The sequence below is a fragment of the Panthera onca genome, chromosome A3 (assembly GCF_046562875.1).
Source record: "Panthera onca isolate mPanOnc1 chromosome A3, mPanOnc1 haplotype 2, whole genome shotgun sequence".
Classification (NCBI taxonomy): domain Eukaryota; kingdom Metazoa; phylum Chordata; class Mammalia; order Carnivora; family Felidae; genus Panthera; species Panthera onca.
Genome location: NC_138341.1, coordinates 136,581,457 through 136,604,134, shown reverse-complemented (window position 1 = coordinate 136,604,134; position 22,678 = coordinate 136,581,457). Strand labels below are relative to the sequence as shown.

The following is a 22,678-nucleotide window of genomic DNA, read 5'->3' as shown; positions in this document are numbered from 1 at the left end:
ACCAACTTAGGCATATTTGGTTTCCTTTAAAACCTTTTGGCCTGAAGTAGAGAAAAATGAGTAATTAGGACATGGGAGTGGGGACTCACCCTACTACTTCAAGAACATCGCTTTGCTTCTTGATACAAGACATTTTAAAACCATTACTCTTACTTATTTTTTTAATATATTTTTAATATATTATATAATTATACATAATTATATATAATTATATATATTTTATATTATATTTATAATATATATTAAATAAATTATATTATACTTATATATTATATATATATACAATATTTTTATATTTATAAATATATATATTATATATATATTATAAAATATATATATAATATATATATTTTAATATATTTTATAGTATTAACTTTCTTTTTATATATAAAAGTATTTTAGTAAGCTTAATTTAATTGATGCGTCTTACGATAGGAAGTGATAGAAACTAGAATTTATATGTTTATTTTTTAAAATGTATGTTTACCTTATTTTGACACTAAGAAAAAATTTTTAATGTTTATTCACAATCTAGATCCAGGAATTTCAAGCTGCAGCTACAGAAGCCTGTGTGGATAATTCAATAAAATTGTAGGTGTCTTTATTATAATCGGATGGATCAGAGTAAAATAAGTTTCTCAGCTGTTCTTTTTCTTCAGTATGTCCTCCCAGTTTGTGTGAGAGGCTCTACCATACTGAGAAGAAGGATGGGGAACGTTGTTGGTGGGACTGCCCCCTGACGTTCCTGACACTTCGGCCTTTACTCCTGAAACTGACATGTGCGTCCTCTGCACTTGTCATGTTAGCTGTGCATGTCCGATGATGAAGCTGGAGGGACTCAGTCCTTCATCCAACCTTGTTATTTTTATAATGAACCGAGGTCAGAGAGGATGAGCGATTGGCCAGAATTATACAGTGAGCTAGTGAAAGAGTAAGGCTGAAGACCCGTGTCTAGCTGTTCGGTGCATGTTACCTTAAGGAAAAAGTAATTAAATTAAAATTAATGCATCTTTTTGTTTAAGGATAGGTTTGAGGAATCATGATGAACTTGAATCTTCTCTCAAAACAAAAGATAAAAAAGTAAGTTACAATATCCTAATGTGTCCGTTAAGAACTTTATTTTAAAAAATAATTTTCTGGGGCACCTGGGTGGCTCAGTCGGTTGAGTGTCCAGCTCTTCGTTTTGGCTCAGGTCATGATCTCACGGTTTGAGATCGAGCTCTGCGCTGACAGCACAGAGCCTGCTTGGGATTCTCTCTCTACTCCTCCCCCCGTGTATGCACACCCTCTCTCTCAAGATAAATACTTAAACAAAAATTTCCTGTGCCAGAGATGATCACAGATCTAGAAAACAAAAATATTTGGGTTTTTCCCCCTCTATTAGACTGTTCATGTGCCCACTATGACTCTGTTATGGTCTCAGAGCTATTTGTAAGTCATCTACTAACAGAAGATATGATAGCTTTAGTTACTTTCTTTGATGGCATCAGCTCGTGTCTGTGTGGAAGTAAGCTGTTTTAACTTTCAAACAACAACAAAATAGGAATCTCAGTCTCTGATCTGGGTTTCTGGGTGATTTGTCTGTCTGGATATGTGTTCTTAATGCCAGGTACATTAGTATGCTAAAAAATTAAGTTAGTTTTTCTGTTGCTTGGGTCGTTTCTGTTTTTTTGTTTTTTAGCTTAACTTTAAAAAAATTTTTTTTACATTTATTTATTTTTTATTTTTATTTTTTTTAACGTTTATTTATTTTTGAGACAGAGAGAGACAGAACATGAACAGGGGAAGGGCAGAGAGAGAGAGAGAGACACAGAATCTGAAACGGGCTCCAGGCTCTGAGCTGTCTCAGCACAGAACCCGACGCGGGGCTTGAACTCACGGATCGTGAGATCATGACCTGAGCCAAAGTCAGACACTTAACCGACTGAGCCACCCAGGCGCCCCTACATTTGTTTATTTTTGAAAGACAGACAAGCACAGGTGGGTGAGGGGCAGAGAGAGAAAGAGACACAGAATCCGAAGCAGGCCCCAGGCTCTGAGCTGTCAGCACAGAGCCTGATGCGGGGTTCAAATCCACGAACTGTGAGATCATGAACTGAGCCAAAGTTGGATGCTAATCCAACTGAGCCACCCAGGCGCCCCTAGCTTAACTTACCTTTAATGGTATATAATGAGACACGTTTCTTCATCTATTATATGGATTCTTTTTTTTTTTTAATAGATTGTAGCAAATCATAAAAAGAAAAATCTCTTTAGTGATACTGACACAGAATACAGATGTGATGACAGCAAGACCGATGTTAGCTGGCTGAAGGAACCAAAATCAAAACCACAGCTGATAGACTATAGCAGAAATAAAAATGTGAAGAAACAGAAAAGTGGCAAATCAAGTAAGAAATGACTTCAGAGAAATATTGGAAATGATTTTACCATGTCAACTACTTAAAATGCTTTGTTGGCTGACAAGTATATCTGTACATTGTTAGTGTTGATAACTATGTAGTCTTATGAGTAGAAGAGTAAATACACCACGACACTACAGTGGTTTTGTTTTTTGTTTTCTTTTTAGTAATATGGTTGTGTAGAAATTATTTTTTTTTACTGGAATCTTAAAGACAGAAAATGTGATTGTCGTATTCTTTGGTTCATGCATACTCTTCACCATTTGTCCACTCGTGGCCTGCTGTTCTACAATTGTTTAGCAATTATTGTGGATAGTGTGTTATTAAATACTCATGAACCCAACACTCTTAGCAAAAATCAAATCTTGGACATGCCATTTCCTGTCACAGCTAACACATGTACTTTTTAGGAATGCATATAAAAACATATTATAAGGAAAACCATTTTCTTGCAGAAATATTTTTGCCTAAATCTTCCACAGAATGTCTTCCCAGCATATGGCTTTTGCTTTGTCTAGTGAATCTCTTAAAGCAGTTGGATAAGAGTTTGAGGTATGGGTTTTTTGGCTAGACATATGGACCATTTTCCTAGCTTGTTTACTAAAACACAGAGATTTTATATATTCCATTTTTAAAATAAGACCTTTTAAGTTGATATTTAAGAGAACCAGCCTTTACTTTATGTCAGGATGAATATAACCAATAGTAGCCTCTGTGTATGTGGGGGGTGGGGTGCATGACGGCGTAAACAGAAGTAAAAACAAAAACCTGGAAATGAAGCTTGGCACGTATTGGTGAATGAGGCTGAATCTTGAAAAGAGATGAGGCCTGTCATCTCCACCAAGACGAGAAGCAGCAGAATCATCTTAATACGAGAGAGAGAGAGAGAGAGAGAGAGAGAGAGAGAGAGAAGTCTGAGACAGCAGCATGTGCTGGTGCGGGGAGTGCAGTGGGGGCGGGGGGTGGGGGGTGGCCAGAGCCCAGACAGGACCTGTGAGAAGAGGCCGAAAGATGCACTGCACCTGCTCTGGGCAGCGGCGTGGTATCAGCCAGGAGCTGATAAAAGTCACATGCTCTCAGGGAGTTTATACTCATTTGTAACATCTTGAGACACTCAAGGTTAGAGTACTGTAATCAGTACAGACTTTAAAAAAAAATTGGACTTCTGAGTGAATGGTTTTGTTTAAACGGCTGCATGTCTGCAAGTCACATGTAGGGACTGGCTTATCGCCAGGATTGGAAGACCTTTCTCCCAGAACTTCATTGCTTCCTTGGCTTGGATAGTCCCATTTCTTAGGCTTCAGAGAATATTCAGAAAGTTGATTGTGCCTGAAAGGCAAAAAAAGGAATAGGGACTAAAGCTACTCTCAGGAAATATGGATGAATCTTAGAAACAATGAGGGGCGAAAAATAAAGCACACCGTAGAATATTACATAGGAGAGGATACTGTTTTATAAAGTTCATTATATTGTTTAGGGATACATATCTGTGAAGTAAAACTTTATTTTTTTTAAGACCAAATGAATGAGAAACAATTCACGATAATGAAAATACTCCCTTTTGGCAGAGGGGATATTGAGCCTCAGAGAGAGTACACGTAAATAGATAACATCATTATCCATAATCTAGCTTTTAAATTGATAGATGCATAGGTGTTCACTTTATAACTCACATTCCCTCTTCTCACGCATGTTGAAGAAGTTTCATAGTGTAAAGGAGAAAAGAAATTGGTCATTTATATCCTACCAAACACTACAAAGTTATCGATGTCAGTTTAGCCTCAAATCATCTCGAAATTCAAATTTTTGAATGAATTTAAATATGTATTCTTGTTATGATTTTAACTTCTATGCAGAAATATTCTAATAAATTTTAATACCAGTTCTAATCTATTTGAAAAATGTAACTTTATTTTCTTGCATTGCAGGACCATCATTGGAAAGGGGACAACCAAGATCTAAAATGGTAAAACCAAGACGTTGGTGTTCAAACATCCCTTGAAAATTATTTTTCTCCTAGCGTGTAAAAAACCTCACTTTTCATGTTATAATTTTATCCTTGTTGTTACTTGTTTCTCCATAATTGTTCTAGCCTTTGCATGCATACTCTTACTTTCTGCCTTTTTGAATCATGTTGGCCTGTTTTAGGTCTATTTTATTTTGTGATTCTAGTACCTATAGCTGTTCCTCTTTTTTCCTCTCTTTCTCTTTTTTATGTAAGTTAGGTAATAGATATACCAGACCCCGCAGAGCTTTGGTGATAGGAATAAAAAAGGTGATGGGGAAGTTATTTGGACGGAAGGATAAAATCCAGTATTTTTAAAATATTAATCAGGAATTTTATAAAATACAAATATTTTATGTATTGTCACAGGGCCAAGTTTATAGCAAATAGCTTGTATTTCTTACATCTCACATATTGACCTACTAATTCAAAAATTTTTCTCCTAAAGACACCCAACAAAAACACCACCAAAAAGGTAGAGGAGACAGTTCCAGATGGGAGAACCAGACTTCCACGAAGAGCGGCAAAAACCAAAAAAAATTACAAAGATCTCTCAAATTCAGAATCAGAGAGTGAACAAGAATTTTCACATTCATTTAAAGAGAAATTGCTAGTCAAGGTAAGTAAATAGATATAATTCAGATTAAAAATTTCTAAAAAGCCTGTTAAAATACTAAATAGAGAATGTATTTTTACAGAAATGTCGAATTTGTCACATTTTAAGATTGAACCTTCTATATGAGAAATGTTATATGCTAAAAATTGATCTTTACGCAGTATGTTAAAATGTGTGATAAGTTGGCATTAGTGTTACAAAACAGATGTTTGACTCTAGTAAAATTAGAACTTTAAGATAACATTTTTGAATTAGAAAAGGGCTTGAATTTTTCCAAATTATACGTCAGAAAAGTGCAGACTGTTGGAAAGCTGTGACTCTTTCTGTTGAATGGAAGCAAAAATACTAGATCTGAGGTTCTTCCCACACACTGCCCACCTGTGTCTATCCTTGACTTCTTTCTGTCTCTTAATGTTACAGACATATCCCCAGCCGTCTGTGCTTGAAAGCTTTTTTAACAAAGTCAAAAAAGAAAAAAAGAAAAATAGTGCTTATAGTTTGCCAGGTGCTATTCTAAGTACTTTATAGATTTAACTTCTTAAAATCTCTTAAGTACCATAGGTGACTAGTACTATTATTGACATCTCATTTTACAAATGAGAAATTGAGGCTCAGAGAGATGAAGGAACTTGCCCAAGGTCACACAGCTAGGAGGTGGTAAAACAAAGGTTTGAACCCAAAGAGTCTGGCACTGAAGGTAGGTCTGATCATTACACTGTTCTGACTGATGGCACATAATTAAAGTTGTACCTCCCTTTGTTTGTAACCTTGTTATTCTTTACTTGGAAGACTTTAAGGACTTCATAACTTACGTCTGCATTTTCTATCACTTCTTACTTTAATTTACTCTCCATGTAGTCAGATGAGTCTTCCCAAGCTCCCTGTCGTCATCTCCCTCTTCAAAGAAAAACGCTGACAGTCTCTATGTGGTCAGTGCAGCAGAATACCTTTGCAATCTCATTTCCCCCGCTCCCCGGTGTATGCTCAGAGCTGAAACAGCCAGATGGGCTAACCTGGGACTCCCACACTAGACTGTGCGGCTCCAGTCCCTGCACCCTGTCGGGGGGAGGGGTCTCCCCTCACCGTCTTCTCTATACCTCCCGAGCACGTCAAGTACCATGAAATCCAAGAACTGTTTCTAGTTTCCCTAAACTGGATATAACCTCCTTACGGTGCTTTATTTGCATTTCTTAGGATATTATAGTCCATGTATATTTTCCTATGAATTTGTCATATGCCTTCTACACGCAGAAAGTCCTTCAGTACTCATGTTGAAGCCCCTGTTGTGCTCGTGTATAGTAATAGAAGATATTTGATATTTCAGCATAATTTGTTTTATGCGTCCACGTATAAATTTCTTGCATTCAAGTATAATTTAAAACTTACCAATACAATTAGGAGGAAAATATGCATTCCAGAAGCAAAACCATAAAGCTGCCAAAGAAACAGAAGAAAGCCTTCTCTGCCGAATCACAGAAGGATATATCAAAAGAATGGAAAAATTCATCTCTACTAAAAGATGCCGTAAGAGATAATAGCCTTGGCTTATCTCCTGTATCTTTATCTGGGAGCCCATCATCTATAGAAGTCATGAGATGTCAGTATCATTTTTTTCTTTTAAATATTCAACAAGTTTCTATTATAACTCTGTGAAAACAGAGTTTGAAGATTAATCTTAAATATGTGCCTCAAAATTATAGGTAGTCAAACTTCATTTTGTGAACTAGTTAATGCTAGTAACTTAGTCTTTGCTAAGTAGACGTGGCAACGGTGTCACTACGACACTCAAGGTTTTCATGGGAGGACGTTAAAGACCAAATGGTTCAATGTGGAAAATACTTAATGTACGTTTACAAATTGTAATGTGAAAGCTTAAATCAACTTTTAGGTTTTTAATCCCCAGACACATTTAATGTGAAAATAATGATGGGGATTTCTACTTTTTCTCTTTTACATTTCATTGACAAAAAAGTCTGCAAGGAACATCCTAGTCATACCGTGGACCCATAGTGGATTATTTTTGAGGTTTGCTTTTATTGAAAGACAACTGACAAAGAAAAATTCATATTCTTTGGAGCTCTGGTACACACACACACACACACACACTTTTCTAATATAGTAACTATAAGTTTGCACTTTTTTTCTGTTCTTTTTAAGGATATTTTAAAGCATTTCCAAGTATCCATAAGTTAATATATACTTCCTCCAAAGTAGCTATTTTGTTCTTTACTAGAATATTTTCTCAGCGCCCAGGACCACTGACATCTCCGATAACCGCACACTGTAACAGAGACGCACATGCCCTGATTTTATCTGAAAACTAAGAGTCCATTTATACTAAGACTTATTTCAGCCATGAATTTCCTCACCTATATATGAAGGATTTAGATAAGATGATTTCCCAAGCCATCTCCAACCAGAAAATTCTGTGACTTTATAACAGTTCTGGCTGTGATGTCAAAATACTCAAGATAATGCTTAGGTTGATCATTACGGTGCAGCTCATACTATAGATATTTTTGTTTGAGCTTTTGAAAGTTCTTATACTTACATCTTAAATGGAGCCATTAATATTTTTCTAAGCCTTACAAATCAAATGATTTTAATATAAATTAAATTTATTAGAAATTTATCTTTTTAAATACAAAGAAGATGAGGATTTGATAAATCATTGTAGTCTTAGAGTTTAACATCTTACTATTTCCAAAGCAGACATCAATGATAATACCTGTCATCTGTGTTTTGTGAGGCAATATAGGTATAGAGAAAATAACAGAGAAGGATTTTACTCAGGATTATGACTGTATAACAAAATCCATATCACCTTATCTGAAAACTTCATCACCTGAATCTTTAAACAGTAAATATAGAGTCGGAGGTCCAGCAAAGTCACCTAAAAACAGTGACAAAAATGTATGTGCACGAGAACGTTGCTCACCAATTCCACGATCCTTCTTGTTGGTAAGAATATACGCTATTTTCCTCCTTTATCAGATCTATCTGAAGTGGGGAAATCATTTCCCTCTAATTTTAATCAAGTACACATTGCTTGTCCACCTAACTTAGGGTTCTGGGTTTGGTCTGTGGGACAAGAATAACGTACTGGTAAGTAGAACGGCCTCTGTGAGATTGACAGACTAATTAGCTGTCCAGGAGGAAGGGTGTGGTGGCGTGAGAAGTAGCGAGTGTGTCTCTTCTCAAGGAATGATCACTTCAACAGAGGCACTGCTCACTCGTCTATGCATCAAAACCACATAGTTCATGAATGAGTGAATATTAAGATGAACAGAGTTAGTGATACAGTGGAAAATTCTTCATTCTTCTTCTCTTGTGTATTGTTACGTGTACCATTTCTTCCTAACGTGTAGGTATGTTCAAAGTGTTGTAAAAAGACATTAAAGATAGGAACCAATTATGGTCAAAGTGAGGTTAAAATACTATGCCTACAGAGAAGAGTTGTAAGTTGTGGATACTTCGGTACCAGTTTAAAACCCACCCCACTGCCATCCCCTTTTGACTTGGGTTGTGTAGATGGCTTAATTTGGAGAATTTTATAGTTCTCTATAGGTCTCTCTATAAAGTTATAGAACTGATTGCCAAGATAGTATAACTGGGTATAGCTGAAAGAGTTCTGAGTGAGACAGAACTGCATTTAAATACTTGCTAGCTGTGTGACATTTTACAAGCTAATGAAGCCCGCTCTACCTCAGTTTTCTCATCTGTACAGTAGGGTTGTGAAAAATTAGTCTGATTGTACAAGCAGAATACCTGATACGTAGTAAGTACCCAGATACGTTATTTTCTTGATGTGTGTGGACCTCCATATACGGACATGGAATTAACGAGAGTTCAGTGTACCCACAGCCCAGATAGGAGACCTCTGATAAAACCAAACTCTGTCCTATCACTTTGAACCGAATATTTGTATTTCTGCAGGATTTTAAGGTCCTTTTATTCTGTTTAGTAGTTTTCACAGAGCATATTTTTCTAACCAAATCTCTTATGAAACCTCCAGTGTGCCAAACAAGTAACAGTGGAGCTACACCATGTAAAGCAGACAGGTCTAAGCCCCCCTCCTGGTTAACTCCCAAAGCACCTTTGCAAGGCTCGCAATTGCAGAACACCAGTTTTCCACTAGGTCACCATCCCATGGTCCTTTGCTGTACCATCCTTCGTGTCCCTGAATCCTTTAATCCCTCCAGTGTCCCTCCCGTCTTGCAAATCTCAAAACGTAGGGGATTCCCTGCCCACTTTTCTTTCAGGCTACGTTGTACTAGTCAGAATTTTAATTGTTACATATTCATCGGCCATTTGTTTCCCGTTGACTGTTGACTCTGAGATATTAGAAATTTGCTATATAAATTAGTTCTGTCAGCTTATACTCTCTGACACTCTCTGTGATAGTGGCAGTTTTCTCTACAGTTTTAACCGTTACCAGATGTTCTGTTTGTGATCACCAATCTGATGTGTAGTGTATAACTTTGATTTGCATTTTACCGATTAAAAACATCAGTGAGTACTTCATGTTTTTTGGCCATTTTGTGAATTGCCTTTTTTTGCTAATTTTTAATTGTTTGACTTTTTTTTTTTTATAAACTTGTAGTTCTTAAAATAGTCTAGATATTCTAAATTGCTTATGTATGTGCAGTGCAAACATTCTTTTTCCAGTAGCTATAATTTCACTTAAATGAAAAAAAATTTCCATATGACAAAACTTGTTATAATGGAATTTACCAGAGTCTTTCTGTGATCAAGAAATCCCTCAGCTATGGTCATATTTTCCTTTCTTGTAAAAATGTTAGTTTTAACTTCTAGGTTTTCAGTCTTTCTCGGGCATTAGTGCAGCATCATACATGAAGTGCCTTCCTTTGTGCATCGTTCGTAATGCTAATCTGGGCACAGCCTAGGCAACCTGGAGGGCCAACTGCTGGGCACTGTTCCGTGTGACTGGCCAGTCTGTCTCTGTGCTAATGCCCCATTGCTGTCGTTGGTATAGACTTTAACACTTGCAGGCTGTTTCACCAACCCTGCCCCTCTCATTCTTTTACTTAAAATCTTCATGGCCCTTGAATCATCCATGTAAATTTTGGAATTACTTTGTTCAAGGGAAGAATGCCATTTCCTAGTATTGATACTGGGTGCTTTCTCACCCATATATTTTTCTTTCTACATTTTGGTGTTATTGCCAAAAAATGATGCCAGATCTTCCACAAAGAAAATTAATTCCTGTATTTTATGGATTTTCTTTTTGCTGTACTAAAAAAAAACCTTAAAATTTTTTTCTGGGTTTTTAATGTTTTTGCTTTGTATAGAAACACTATGGATTTTTATATCTCCACCTACCTTCACTAATTTTGTCATAATTCCCTGCCTAGGTTCTCTTGGATTCTGGATATAGACAGTTACTCATGATAACTTGTGTATTTCCCATTCCAGTCCTTATACTTAAGTTTCTTATTGTTAAGGTGACTGTGACCTCTGGGGAAATGTTAAATAAATGCCATACTAGCAGACACACTTACCCATCGTTTTTGGTAGATACTTATCAAATTAACGTTGTAGTTGTCCAAGGACTTTTTCCCTTTTTGTTATAAATGGGTGTTGAGTTTTAGCAGCGAATGAATTATTCCCTCGAAATATAAGTAGTTTTGGTTGAATATTGTTGTGGTTTTGTTTTGGGCTTTAAATAATTTTCTAATTTCCTCTGGGTTTCTGTAGGTCTTGCTCATTCATAGCCCAGGCATACTCCAATTTATAATACTGTTGTGCATAGAAAAAATAATAAGTTCCGTGGTGCTTACATAAGAAACACATAATTTTCCACCAGCTATTCAGATGGAAACACAGTTTGGGAAAAAACAGTATATCAGAGTTGAACTTGCACGTAACAAAGAAGATCACATACAGGAGCAATAGAGGTTTGAAGGACACTATAGCCATCAGACTTAAACTAAGATGGTTCTTATAAGAATCAGACTACTGGCCCTAAACGATTAATATATTTTAAATATTTTTCAACGGTTATTACTTGAAAATCTGATGTTCAAAGTATTTCCATGTTTAAAGATCATGGAAAAAAGTTGAAATTTTTGAAATGAGAGGTTGTCAGTTCTCAAATAGTGAAGATATAGTTGCTGAGCCACTGACGTGTATTTGTAATGGGGACTTTCTGGTTTCACGATTATTTAGGAATCGGTTGAACTTCGTGCCACTACCACAGTCCATAGCCCATCAACAAAAATATTTTTAATAATCTGTAAGACACAGAACGGTAAATGCAAAATTTTACAGCTTGGCGGAGGAGGGCTGGGAAGGGACCTAAACAAAAGTATCTGAAAAAAAGAATGGACGATTGCAAATTGACTTGCTTTAGGGTTTGAGAAGGATGATCAAAGGTGAAGCCAAGAGGACTTACAGAATTTTTTCCCCCAATTTCTAATACCTGTTTTAGGGAAATCACTCCGCGTCTCCACTATCTATGTCTAGTGAAGGAAGAGAGCAAATACGGTGCGACATTCCTTGTGACTCTACTCATGTATCAGGTTTGTAGTCACAGCATTGCTTTAAAAACAACATTGTTGAACTACTATGCAATTTCACTTTCTAAAGGAATTACATTTTAAGTCATACCATTTATTCAATGTGGCTAATGTCAAATTGAAAATAAGCTGGAGAGAATTTAATGTACAGCTGCCTAAAACAATGCAAACAAATAACTGAAAGGCTTTTTTAATAAAAGCAAGAAAATTATTAGGTTATTTTTGATCAAGATTGTAGCGCTATTGTTTTTTAACTGTTCCTAAGGCCCCACACAGCATTTTAGTCGCAAACGAATGTACATAGAAGAAGATAATCTAAGTAATGCTGATGTAGTAGAAGAGGAGGAGGAAGGGAGAGTATACTTGCTTCCCAAAAAACTATCCAGAACTGAAGACACAGACAATCACACTTATAAAGGTAGGTAGATCAAATGCCTGTGTCAAAATGCAATTAATTGTGGAAGATGGTTTTTGAGATCTTAAATGATACACACACACACACACACACACAAAATCCCCTTTGTAAAGAGAACTTTGGATAAGTCTCATAAGGATGATGCTCTATCACCAAGTTCACTTTATGTGAATAATATAGTTAGTAAGGGTCTTTGTGCCCTAAATCTTCTTTTTAATTCTATTACTGATTACCACGTTTTACTAGAATGTAAATTTACAGATACATTGGTATGTCACTAAATATTTGGTTATTAACATGGAAATAGTTAAAAAAATAACCATTCCATTTCACCGTTAACATTTTTGCCTCAATACCCATGCCAAGAGGATTTTTTAGAAATGAAAATATTTTTAACTACCTTTTATGTCCTATTATTAGATCACACATAGAATCTGAAAATAAGATTTTTGTCCTCAGCCTCATGACAAGTAAGGCTAAATTTGTAATAATGCATATCTTCAGCTGATTGTCTCCATTTTTTAGTATCTGAAAGTATATCTCCGTTATCAACAAATGACTTGTCTCTTCCTGCGGAGAGCTGGGAAAGTGAAATTTCAGGTGTGGGGATGATGTGTGAGAAGCTCAATACAGAATTTAGGAGGAAATTTCATGTAAGTTACCATTCTTTAAATGACAATTTTATACCCAATAAAATAATATGCCACCTGTCTACTAGATGAGCAGCTCGTTTGATCCTTTGGCAACAACACACCCGTTTAGGAACTCGCTTTTCCTCACGGACTGGTGAGAAGCGGAGTGATTTGTCTTCTAAGCCTGGTTTCTCTTCTCAAGTCTGTGCATTTTCCATAGTCTTTCTTTTCCTAGATTCTTTATTTTCCTTTTCAGTTTACCATTTTGACCCTTCCGTGCTTTTTCTTTTGGTCTGAACAATTTTCTTTCCGTGCCTCATGTTTTCGTTGCGCGGAGATGACAGCTAGCAAGGTTGCTGCAGTCGAGGAGGAAGCCAGAGGAATCCTCTCGCACTGCTTTACCAGGTCACTGCTCGTGGAGCCTTAGCCACTGAGGCTCCAGTGAGGTGATGTTTGCAAAAATACTTTCTAAAACAAACAATCAACTCTTGTTTTCTCCACCTACCTCTTTATCTCACATGCCTGTGCTGGGAATACTTGTCTTCGCCTCCTGTTAACCCGTGTGGAAAAACACCTTTTATCATCAGCCCCTCTCTTGTCTTTGTCCTTCGTCTGAAATAAGATTCTGTATATTTTAATTATCAAAGGACAACCTATAAACAGAGAAGCCGCCCTGATTTATGTGTATCTGTTCTGTTCTGCATCTGGCTAGATCCAGCAAATATATGTTTTTGTGGAAGACCGTCATTCTGAGTGTGAATTTGGGCTTTGTTCCTGAAGAGAATTATAATCACTAGCGTTTTTATAAACAGAGTGTGGTGTCCTTATGGAAACAACGATCAATTCAATCCTTAGAATTTTCTTGATGGAACCAGACACTGCCCTGACTGAGCTTTTTTATTAACACTTCAGTTTAAATCACCAAGTTTTTCATTTTTTACTTCTCTGAGTTTTTCTTAGTCATTTGCATGGTAAAGGCTTTGTTATTAACAGTCTTGGTTAAATTATTATTTTGTGAAGAGTTTTCAAGTTAAAAATGTGTTTTTCAGATCCGCCAAAAAATGATGGATTATTTTGCAAAGCAGTCTTGGAAAACAGCTCAACAACATCTGACCAACATGAACCATCAGATTCAGGAGTACAGGTCTGTACTAAAAGCCTTTTTTGCAGTCTTCTGAATGCTATGGTTTAAAATTTTTTTTCATTTTGTTTCCTTAATAGGATCAAAAAACTCGATAAATTCCAATTCATCATCATAGAGGAGCTGGAGAATTTTGAAAAAGATTCACAGTCTTTAAAAGATTTGGAGAAGGAATTTGTGGTTTGTGCTTTTAAGAATTTTTTTTTAAAGAGCCACACTCAGGAAAACTTCTGTTAATTTTGTTCTTTAGAAAATTGTTTTAGGGGTGCCTGGGTGGCTCAGTCAGTGAAGCGTCTGACTTTGGCTCAGGTCATGATCTCATGGAGCATGAGTTCGGGCCCCACACCGGGCCCTGTGCAGGCCTGCTTCGGATTCTGTGTCTCCCATTCACACACTCTCTCTCTCTCTCTCTCTCTCTCTCTCAAAAAATAAACATTAAACATTAAAAACAATAGTTTTAGGTTTCATATACACACACTTAGAGACTGAAGCTTATGATGAGTACCTTTGATGATATGGGGGAAACCCTGAGACAGTGTATGACATCTAGAATGTGCTCAGCATCTAGCCAAGTTTATTTAAACTAGGAATAGGAACATAGGAATTCTGCAAGTTTTATTTTTTTGTATTTTTAAATGTAGGAATTGGGGGAGAAGATACTTCAGAAGTACAGTGCCTATCAAAAAAGTGAGCTGCAGAGGTTGGTGTGGCATTCTTAATGACTATGACCTATATACACTTTCAATTTTTAAATATAAACGTAATTGCAATATTGTAGCAATTCAAAAGTGACTTCCTCTGCTAGGCTTCACCACTTGAAAGCATCACTGGACAAAAATGTCTTCTGCAACACTGATTACGAAGACGCCGTTTTTACATCCGAGGTACAAGCTTTTTTACACTCCTATAATCGATACAGCTTCACTGTGAAAATGTGACGGTAAACGTCATGGGTGCAATACTGCTTTACAGATGTGCTCGATGAAGGAGGACATGAAGGTGCTGCAGGAACAGCTTCTGAAGGACACGGTGGGTCGGCTGCCCCCTGGGGTTCACGTGCTTCCGTCTCTCGTAGCGGCGACTTCTCCCACAGCCTTTTCTCCCGTGGGGATGGAGAGAGGCTTTCAGCCCAGTGGGTTGAGTTCTCTAAACTGGAATAATGGGAGCAAGTCGAGAGTACGATAGTCACAGAGGTGATTTAAATGAGTCCCTCCTAAGGGAGTGTCGGTTCGGAAATGTTTACATGAGCTAAGAGCGTAACTTCTTTGTTCTTTGTTCTGTACCCAAGCACTGTACCCGGCAGCAGGCCTGTGCCTTCTGAAGAAGGTGTGCCAGGACAGAGCCCCCAGAATCGCTGTCTGCTTGGACAGCAGGACTCCATTAACTCAGATGGGATGATGGAAGTAGTGGACTTTGACCCAGAGGTCTAGTAGCCCAGCAGCTGCTTTCTGGGGGAAAAGACCCTTGGCGGGGAGGGGAGGGGCCCAAAGGCACTGCTCTCAACGATGGCAGACATTTTCCATGTAGACTTGAAGACTTCCTGTACACAGAGCACTAGTGTACTTGCTCCATTAATAGAACCCCAGCAGACTGTTGTGGCGAAGACGGTCTGGAGGGGAGCAGTCTAGAAAGAAATGTCAACAGCAGTTTGGGCTTTAAAAGACCGGATCTCTACATTGAGCGCCTAGAATATCCGTGTTGAGCCCTGAACTCCGGAGACACCTAGCAATAGATCCTGGGGGGCTAGACAGAATGAGCGCTGATACAAAATACCTTTAGGAAAGGGGTTGTTTTGAAAAGAATCCCTAATAACAGCTAGCTTTTTTCTTTCCGTTTGATGGTTTTATAGTGATCGTTTAAAATCTAAGTGTGATTTTTTTCCCCCCCTCCCCGGCTATAGCAAGAAGAGGAGCTTCTCAACGTACGCAGAGGACTGATGTCATTATTCATGGCTCATGAAAGAAACGTTCATGTGTGATGTCTGGGTGTTAGCGATTAGTTGTAGCCACTTACCCCTTTTTGTGTATACCAGGAAATCCCACAGTGGCTCTACCGAGAGAAAAACAGACGTCACCCAGGCAAGAGTACTTTTGTAGGAGCCTCCAAATCCAAAGAAATTGTTGTCTTATGGATGAGAAAGAACCACTCTAACATGACTCCAGCCTCAAAAGACCTTTGTCTATATAGTACTGTTCTTTTTTTAGGGAAAAATTTTGGGAAAACCAAATAGTACAAGGAATTTTGCTTGTTTCTGTAGGACTATGTATGTTGGACAGACAAATCTTACTGAGTTAACTATACTCACAAAACTAGTTTCTTTAATAAACTAAAACTTACCATAGAAAATGTACTTTTAAATGAATACAGTTTGGACTAAATATAAGGTATTACTAGTTCGGAGTATACTACATGCAATAAAAACTTGGCCCTGCTGAGAAGGGGGAGAAGCCTCTGATTTCAGATGCTTACCGGAGTGTGAGTCGGTACTTCTGGCCCACTGCTGGAGAGTGTATTTATTCAGTTATGGCACCTGTATTAGAAGGCATTAAACAGCCTATAAGAGTTACTGTATTTTCTAAGTATTTTAATTCCAGGTAGATACCTTAACTCCTAAGCATGCTCTTTTGACAAGTACTTTTTAAGCTCCTATTCACTATAATAATATTTTGCTAGAATATAAAAATACACTTAATGTATTAAAGTTGAAATAAATGCTGTGCCACTTGGATAAGGATTATAAATAAAATGTTATGAATCATTTCCCCATTTTACGAACATCGGATCAGACGAAACATCCTTGTACAATCAGACATCTGAAGTATGAAATTAAGCAGCCTCACTCACTATTTTAATGGTAGCAGAGAATTTTGCTACTACCAGCATTGAAGCAGCATGCTAGAAGTGGCTTTTCTCAGTCTGGACAAGCAGAGGCAAACCCTTTCCGTCTTAGCTTTATTCCGTTACTGATAGGGTAGCAGGCATTTTATGGCACGAGACCGCGACAGCCGTCCAACAGTAAATACTGCCCGGAGGAGTTGCCCTGCGAGACATGAGGGCTGCTCGCCTGACGACCCACCTCCCTGCGTACCTCCTCTGCGGCCACACTCACTGTACGTGGACGCCAGCCCGAGTGTGAGCTGTGAGCTGGCCAGTGCCAGTCGTGGCTCCCCCTCTGAAGCTCCGTTTCCAGCCTTCTTACCGCGCCGACCTTTGTCGCGTCTCTCCAGCTTGCTGTCTAGCGTGGTCTGGGCTGTTGACGCCACCACTGCTCCGCTAAGCCTGTTCCCTTCCTTGTCTGTCTTTGCTTCCTTACCTATTCTCGGCTCTTCAGTCGAAAAGAACTCTCTCCTCTCGCTGCATCCGCTAATTCACACCCCTCATTCCACAACCTGAACGTCAGGACGGCACATTTCAAATGGCTGCTTGACAATCCTCACTTGCCCCTTTTAATTGGCTTTGCCTCTTTTCCGGAGTATCGTTGCATCTCAGTACCTCTGTCCTTCGTTCTTCCCCCTGTAGCTGAGGGCCTCACTTCCCACTTGCCCATCCTTGCTCCCTGAATTCTGACCTGTTACCTGCCAATACCGGCATTTCCCGATTTCCCACGTGTTCCAGTGGCACATGTGCCTCTTCATTTAAGGACCGTCCCCACCAGTGCTCTGCATTTGACCGTCTCTGGCATCTCTCTGCAGGGTGTGTAGCCCACACTTACTAACACACACACACAAAACAAAATAAGGCCTTTAGCACCAAGCTCCCCTCTGACTGCTGCCCGTCCCGTGTAATTCTCTACTCACCTCCACACAGAGCATAGGGAAAGAATTTTCCCCAGTTACTATCTCAGCTTGTACACTTCTTGCTTGTGCTTCACCCTCCCTCAGCCCAGCTGCTTTACTTACTATTTCCCCGAAACGACTTTTTATGAAAATCATCAGTGATTGATTTTACCAAGTTTAATCTCTATCTTCTTCTTAACTCAGCTTCTCAGTGCTTTGTCACCCAGACTTGGCCTGGCATATTTTCCATTCCTTGTCTCGCTCCCGGCTTCCCCTTTACCTCTGGATGTGGGGCTCATTCCTCAATCTATACTTCCTCCTTAGGTAACTGCATCTGGTTCCACATAATCACCATCTCTGTGTTGATGACTTCCAGATGTATCCAGGTTCTGGCCCTTGCTTTGGACATCAGCATCTCATACACACTCGTTATTGACAGTTCTAACAAGCATCTCAGGTCTCAAAACAACCCTTGATTTCTCTCCCTTGGCATTCCTTCTCAACACCAAAGGAAAAATAAACATCGTCTCTCCATCTCAGTAAATGTCGCTTTTAGCCACCCGACTATGCAAGCCAAAACCTAGAAGGAATTTCTGATTTCTCTTTTTCCCTTAACTGAAACTAAGTGGCCACTTAGTTGATCAGATCCTGTGGATTTTACTGCCCAAGTATGTTCCAAATGTGTAATTTCTGTCACTTGCACAGTCACTACTATTGACAGTGTCACTATTTCTCACACAGACTACCATACCAGCCTCCTGAATGGCTCTCCAGCACTCACACACGTGCTCCCACAATACTTTATTTACTTTGCAGCCAATATATTCTTGCTAAGTCATAAATCCTAGCGTGCCACTTCCTTACTTGAGACTCCAGTGACTGCATCCTCTTACCTAATGGGTCAAAGAATAAATCAAAGGGAGATGAGAATATACTTTGGGACAAACAAAAATGCAGCATCCTGGAACTTCTATGACACAGTGAAATCACTGAGAGGGAAGTTTACAGCTGCAAATTTATAGAAGTTAAAAACGAAGAACTCCAATCAGTAACCCAACTTTAAAAAACTAGGAGAAAGAGTGACCCCCAAAGCTGTTAGAAGGAAGGAAATAATAAAATATTGGAGATTTAAGAAAAAAACACAGAATAGAAAAGCAATAGAAAATCAAAACCAAAAGTTGGTAAACCATTATTAGACTGAGATACACAGAAGACTAAAATTTCTAAAATCAGGAATGAAAATTTGGGACATTACCACTGACCTTAAAGAAACAGGATCATGAGAATACTATAAAGAGTCATATGGCAACAAATTAGATAATTCATGGGAAAGTGGTGAATTCCTAGAAACACAAACTACCAAAACTTACTTCAGGAGAAGCAAAATCTGAACAGTCCTATAACACGTGAAGAGATTGAATCCATAATCAACAAAGAATTCTACCAAGTATTTAAACAAGAATTAACACCAGAAGATAGAAGAGAGAACGTTCCTAACTCACTCTATGAGATCAGCATTCCCTTGCTCCCAAAATTAAAGACCTCACAAGAAAACTCCAGACCAGTATACCTTATGAACACAAGGTAAAAATCCTCCACAAAATAACAGCAAGCTGGATTCAGCAGCACATTAAAAGGAATGCATTTAATGAAGGAGGTAAAAGATTTGCACATGGAAACCATGAGATGTCAGTAGAAATTAAAGATCTGAGTGAGTGGAAAGACATCTTGTGGTCGAGTGCAAAACTTAATATTGTCAAGATGGCAGTCCTCTGAAGTAATTTACAGATTAAATGCAATCCCTGTCAAAATGCCAATGACCTTTTTGCAGAAATAAAAAAGCTGATCCTAAAAATCAAATGGAAATGGAAGGGGCCCCACAAAGCAAAACAACCTCAAAAAAAGAATACAGTTGGAATACTCACACTTTGTAATGTTAACACTTAACTACAAAGCTGCATCAATCAAAATAGTGTAGTGCCTCAATAGGGAAAGATACCTAGGCCAGTGGAATAGAAACGGTGGTCCAGAGGTAAGCCTGCTCGCCTGTGGCCAACCGAGTTTCATCGAGAGTGCTAAGCCATTTGGTGGGGAAACGAACAATCTTTAACACATAGCTCAGGACAGCTGGCTAGCCCCATGCCAGACAGTGAGGTTGTGCCCTGACTTTACACACACATAAAAGATAAACTGATCCAAAATTCTTAGGAAAGTACAAATTCTTAGGAATAAACATAGGAGTAAGTCTTCATGACCTTGGATTTAGCAGTGGAGTCTTAGATAAGACACCCAAAGCACCAGCAACATAAAACAAATGGGACTTAAAAAAAAAAAATGAAAACCTTTGTGCAAAAATACTTTAATAAGAGTGAGAAGACAGCCTACAGAATGGGAGAAAATGCTTGCACATACCTGATTAGGATCTAATATTGAGACTATGTAAAGAATTCTTACAACTAAGCAACAGAATGACAGATGACCCAATTAAAACATGGGCGAAGGACTTGCGTGACCATTTCTCCAGGGAAGATGTACACCTGGCCAACCAGCACACGAACATGCACAGAATATCATCAGTCGTTAGGAAATTGCAAGTCAAAACCATAACGAGATGGCACTTCACACCCACCAGAATGGCTAGAGTCAAGGAACAGAAAACATGCGTTGGCAAGCTTGTGCAAGAATTGGAACCCTTGCGTGTTTCTGGGGAAGTAAACTACTACCAGCCGCTGTGAAAACCAGTTTGGTGGTTCCTCAAGAGTTAAATGTGGAATTATCCCATGACTCAGCAATCTCACCCTTTGGTATCTACCCTAAGAATTGAAGACATATTTAACAAATACCTAAGAATGTGTACCAGTCACAACGGCCCATGTGGACACGACCCAAGTGGGCATTAAATGAATAAACATATGTAGTGTATCTACACATGGACTATTTACTCAGCCACAAAAGGAAGAAATACTGATTCGTGTTACAGTGTAGACGAGTTTCAAGAACATTATGCTAAGTGAAAAACTAAACGTGAGGTTACACCATAGAACTGGACTATTATGCAATCTCCAGAATATGTAAGTCCACGGAGACAAAGCAGATGAGTGGCTGCCAGGGGCTGGGGGAGGGGGAAGCTGAGGAGAACCTGCTTCAAGGGTACAGAGCCTCTTCGTGATGGAAATGTTTTGGAACTAGATAGAAGCAGCGGTTGTATGGGCTTGTGAGTGTATTAAATGCCACCAAAGTGCACTCAACATGGTTAGCTTTAGGTCGTCTGAATTGCACCTCACTTTACTTCAAAATGAAAAACCACCACCCACAAAACCTCTCCAGAGGTGTCCTTTGCACTTTACAACCCGCCTTTATAGCGGGACCTAAAAGTCCCCACGTGAGCTGGCCTCTGTCCCTTTCCTCACCCTTATTTCCTACTCCTCTCGTTCAGACTTCAAGCAACGTGTCTTGAACAATCACATTCCTACCTTAGAGTCTTTGTTCCCAGGAACTTGCTGTCCTTCAGGTCCCACGTAAGTGAGACCTCTTCAGAGAGATCTTCCCTCGCAATCCTGTTAATGTTAATATCACTCCAGAAATTTCTTTCTTCTTCCCTTCCATAACCCCACTCCTATAAATCCTACAAGAACAGGAAGCTTGTCTTATCCACTTGTGAACAGTAACTTACACCACTATTTCCAGAACCTAAAAAGTGCCCTAAAAAGCCAGCTTGCAACAACGTGAACAAGTGAACAAATGTAGCATTTCTAGATAGGACTTTACTGAAACCAGAGAGGGCCAATGTACCTAAAACTCAGACCCTCAAATTTTATGGAGTTGCAGCATTCCCATTAAAATTGATAACAAAATATTAGCCAATCAGCCACTTGAGCCTCTGTTAGAGGACACATACTGTGCTCCACTCTAGACACAGATGAGTGAGAGATCAACCCTTTCCTTTTACTTAAAAATGAAATTCAAGGTAGTGATGCAGAATCCTAGGGACTTCCATTTGCTTGGCCCCTTGGAAGAAATGTGTAGGGGTATCAATTGTGCATAGATGTTATCAAAGAAGAAGTTATATTTTTTTTATGGCTGGGCTTGTAATGTTTAGTTTGGGGAGGTTTTAAAACACATCGGGTCAAAACATCCATGGAAATATTCTAAAATAACATCTAGAGGAAAAGAATTCAGTACATCCCGCCCCCCCCCCCCCCCCAGGAATACAGATGTTTATTTTTTAGTGTTTATTTTTGAGAGGGGGTGGGCAAAGAGAGAGGGAGACAGAATCGGAAGTAGGCTCCAAGCTCTCAGCTGTCAGCACAGAGCCCGATGGGGAGCTCGAACCCACGAACCAGGAGATCATGGCCTGAGTCAAAGTCAGGCACTTAACCGACTGAGCCACCCAGGCACCCCAGGAATCAGATGTTTTTAATGAGATTTGTCTGTTGTGCTATCTTGAACTTCAGATACTATAATTTTGGTTTATGCTGCAATAGCATTAATTTTAAATGCAAGGGAGTTGGAGGGTGAGGGTTTTCACACTAATGAAATGCCTGCCTTAACATCAATAGGGCCTTTATTATTCACCTAATAAAATGTGCATTTTATGCAAGTCAAGTACTGTCAGTATGAGATTACAATGAATACTGATGTTTGGGACAGATTTCATGTTTAAACAGTTTTAAGCTTATTTAGAAACAATGTAGCTGTTTCGCTTTGTTCTGTGTAGTTGATTTTTAACATTTTCTATTCTATATTTATTTAAACTTAAGAAAAATTAGAGCAGCCGTTGGTAAATTATCTAAAAGACCACACAGGAAATGTTTTAGGCTTTGTGGACCAATAGGAAAATTTGAGTGCCGGAAGCCGAGCTATCCAACCGGCCTGATGGCAGGGCCCGGGCGGTGGACGGATCGGGACTGCAGGGCAGCCTGCCAACAGTAAAGCTTCTTGTACTCCGGCTTTTATGTAATCTTGCCTTAACAAAAGTACCTGGGGAATTATGTGTTGGGGAATTGCCCTGGGAAAAGAACCATTGGGAAAGAAAGAAGGTTCCGCAAGGAGACTGTGTGGCCTTACATTTAGCCCTTGCCACCCCCTATAAAGACTCCTCTACCCAAAGGAAGGATAGCCTCATACATTTCCCAGCCAAGGAAGGAACAAA

The 22,678-nt window shown here is 38.8% G+C and overlaps 1 protein-coding gene across 5 annotated transcripts in view; it reads left to right on the top strand.

The window, feature by feature from the left end:
* The window catches only part of SYCP2 (synaptonemal complex protein 2), a 67,375-nt gene extending 46,601 nt beyond the window's left edge, over positions 1-20,774 (top strand). For 2 of the 5 annotated variants that reach the window (XM_078443890.2, XM_078443895.2), the window contains exons 24-39: positions 536-591; positions 1,023-1,080; positions 2,222-2,390; positions 4,331-4,368; positions 4,856-5,026; positions 6,422-6,620; positions 7,773-7,984; positions 11,475-11,565; positions 11,828-11,980; positions 12,503-12,630; positions 13,659-13,753; positions 13,831-13,930; positions 14,392-14,450; positions 14,556-14,634; positions 14,723-14,779; positions 15,651-20,774. In XM_078443890.2, coding sequence (XP_078300016.2) covers positions 536-591; positions 1,023-1,080; positions 2,222-2,390; positions 4,331-4,368; positions 4,856-5,026; positions 6,422-6,620; positions 7,773-7,984; positions 11,475-11,565; positions 11,828-11,980; positions 12,503-12,630; positions 13,659-13,753; positions 13,831-13,930; positions 14,392-14,450; positions 14,556-14,634; positions 14,723-14,779; positions 15,651-15,728 — 1,743 coding nt within the window. In that variant the 3' untranslated portion in view covers positions 15,729-20,774. Of the gene's footprint in view, positions 1-535; positions 592-1,022; positions 1,081-2,221; positions 2,391-4,330; positions 4,369-4,855; positions 5,027-6,421; positions 6,621-7,772; positions 7,985-11,474; positions 11,566-11,827; positions 11,981-12,502; positions 12,631-13,658; positions 13,754-13,830; positions 13,931-14,391; positions 14,451-14,555; positions 14,635-14,722; positions 14,780-15,650 lie in introns of those variants that run through there. The other 3 variants (XM_078443896.2, XM_078443894.2, XM_078443897.2) reach the window with 2 other exon arrangements.
* The last annotated feature ends 1,904 nt before the right edge of the window (positions 20,775-22,678 follow it).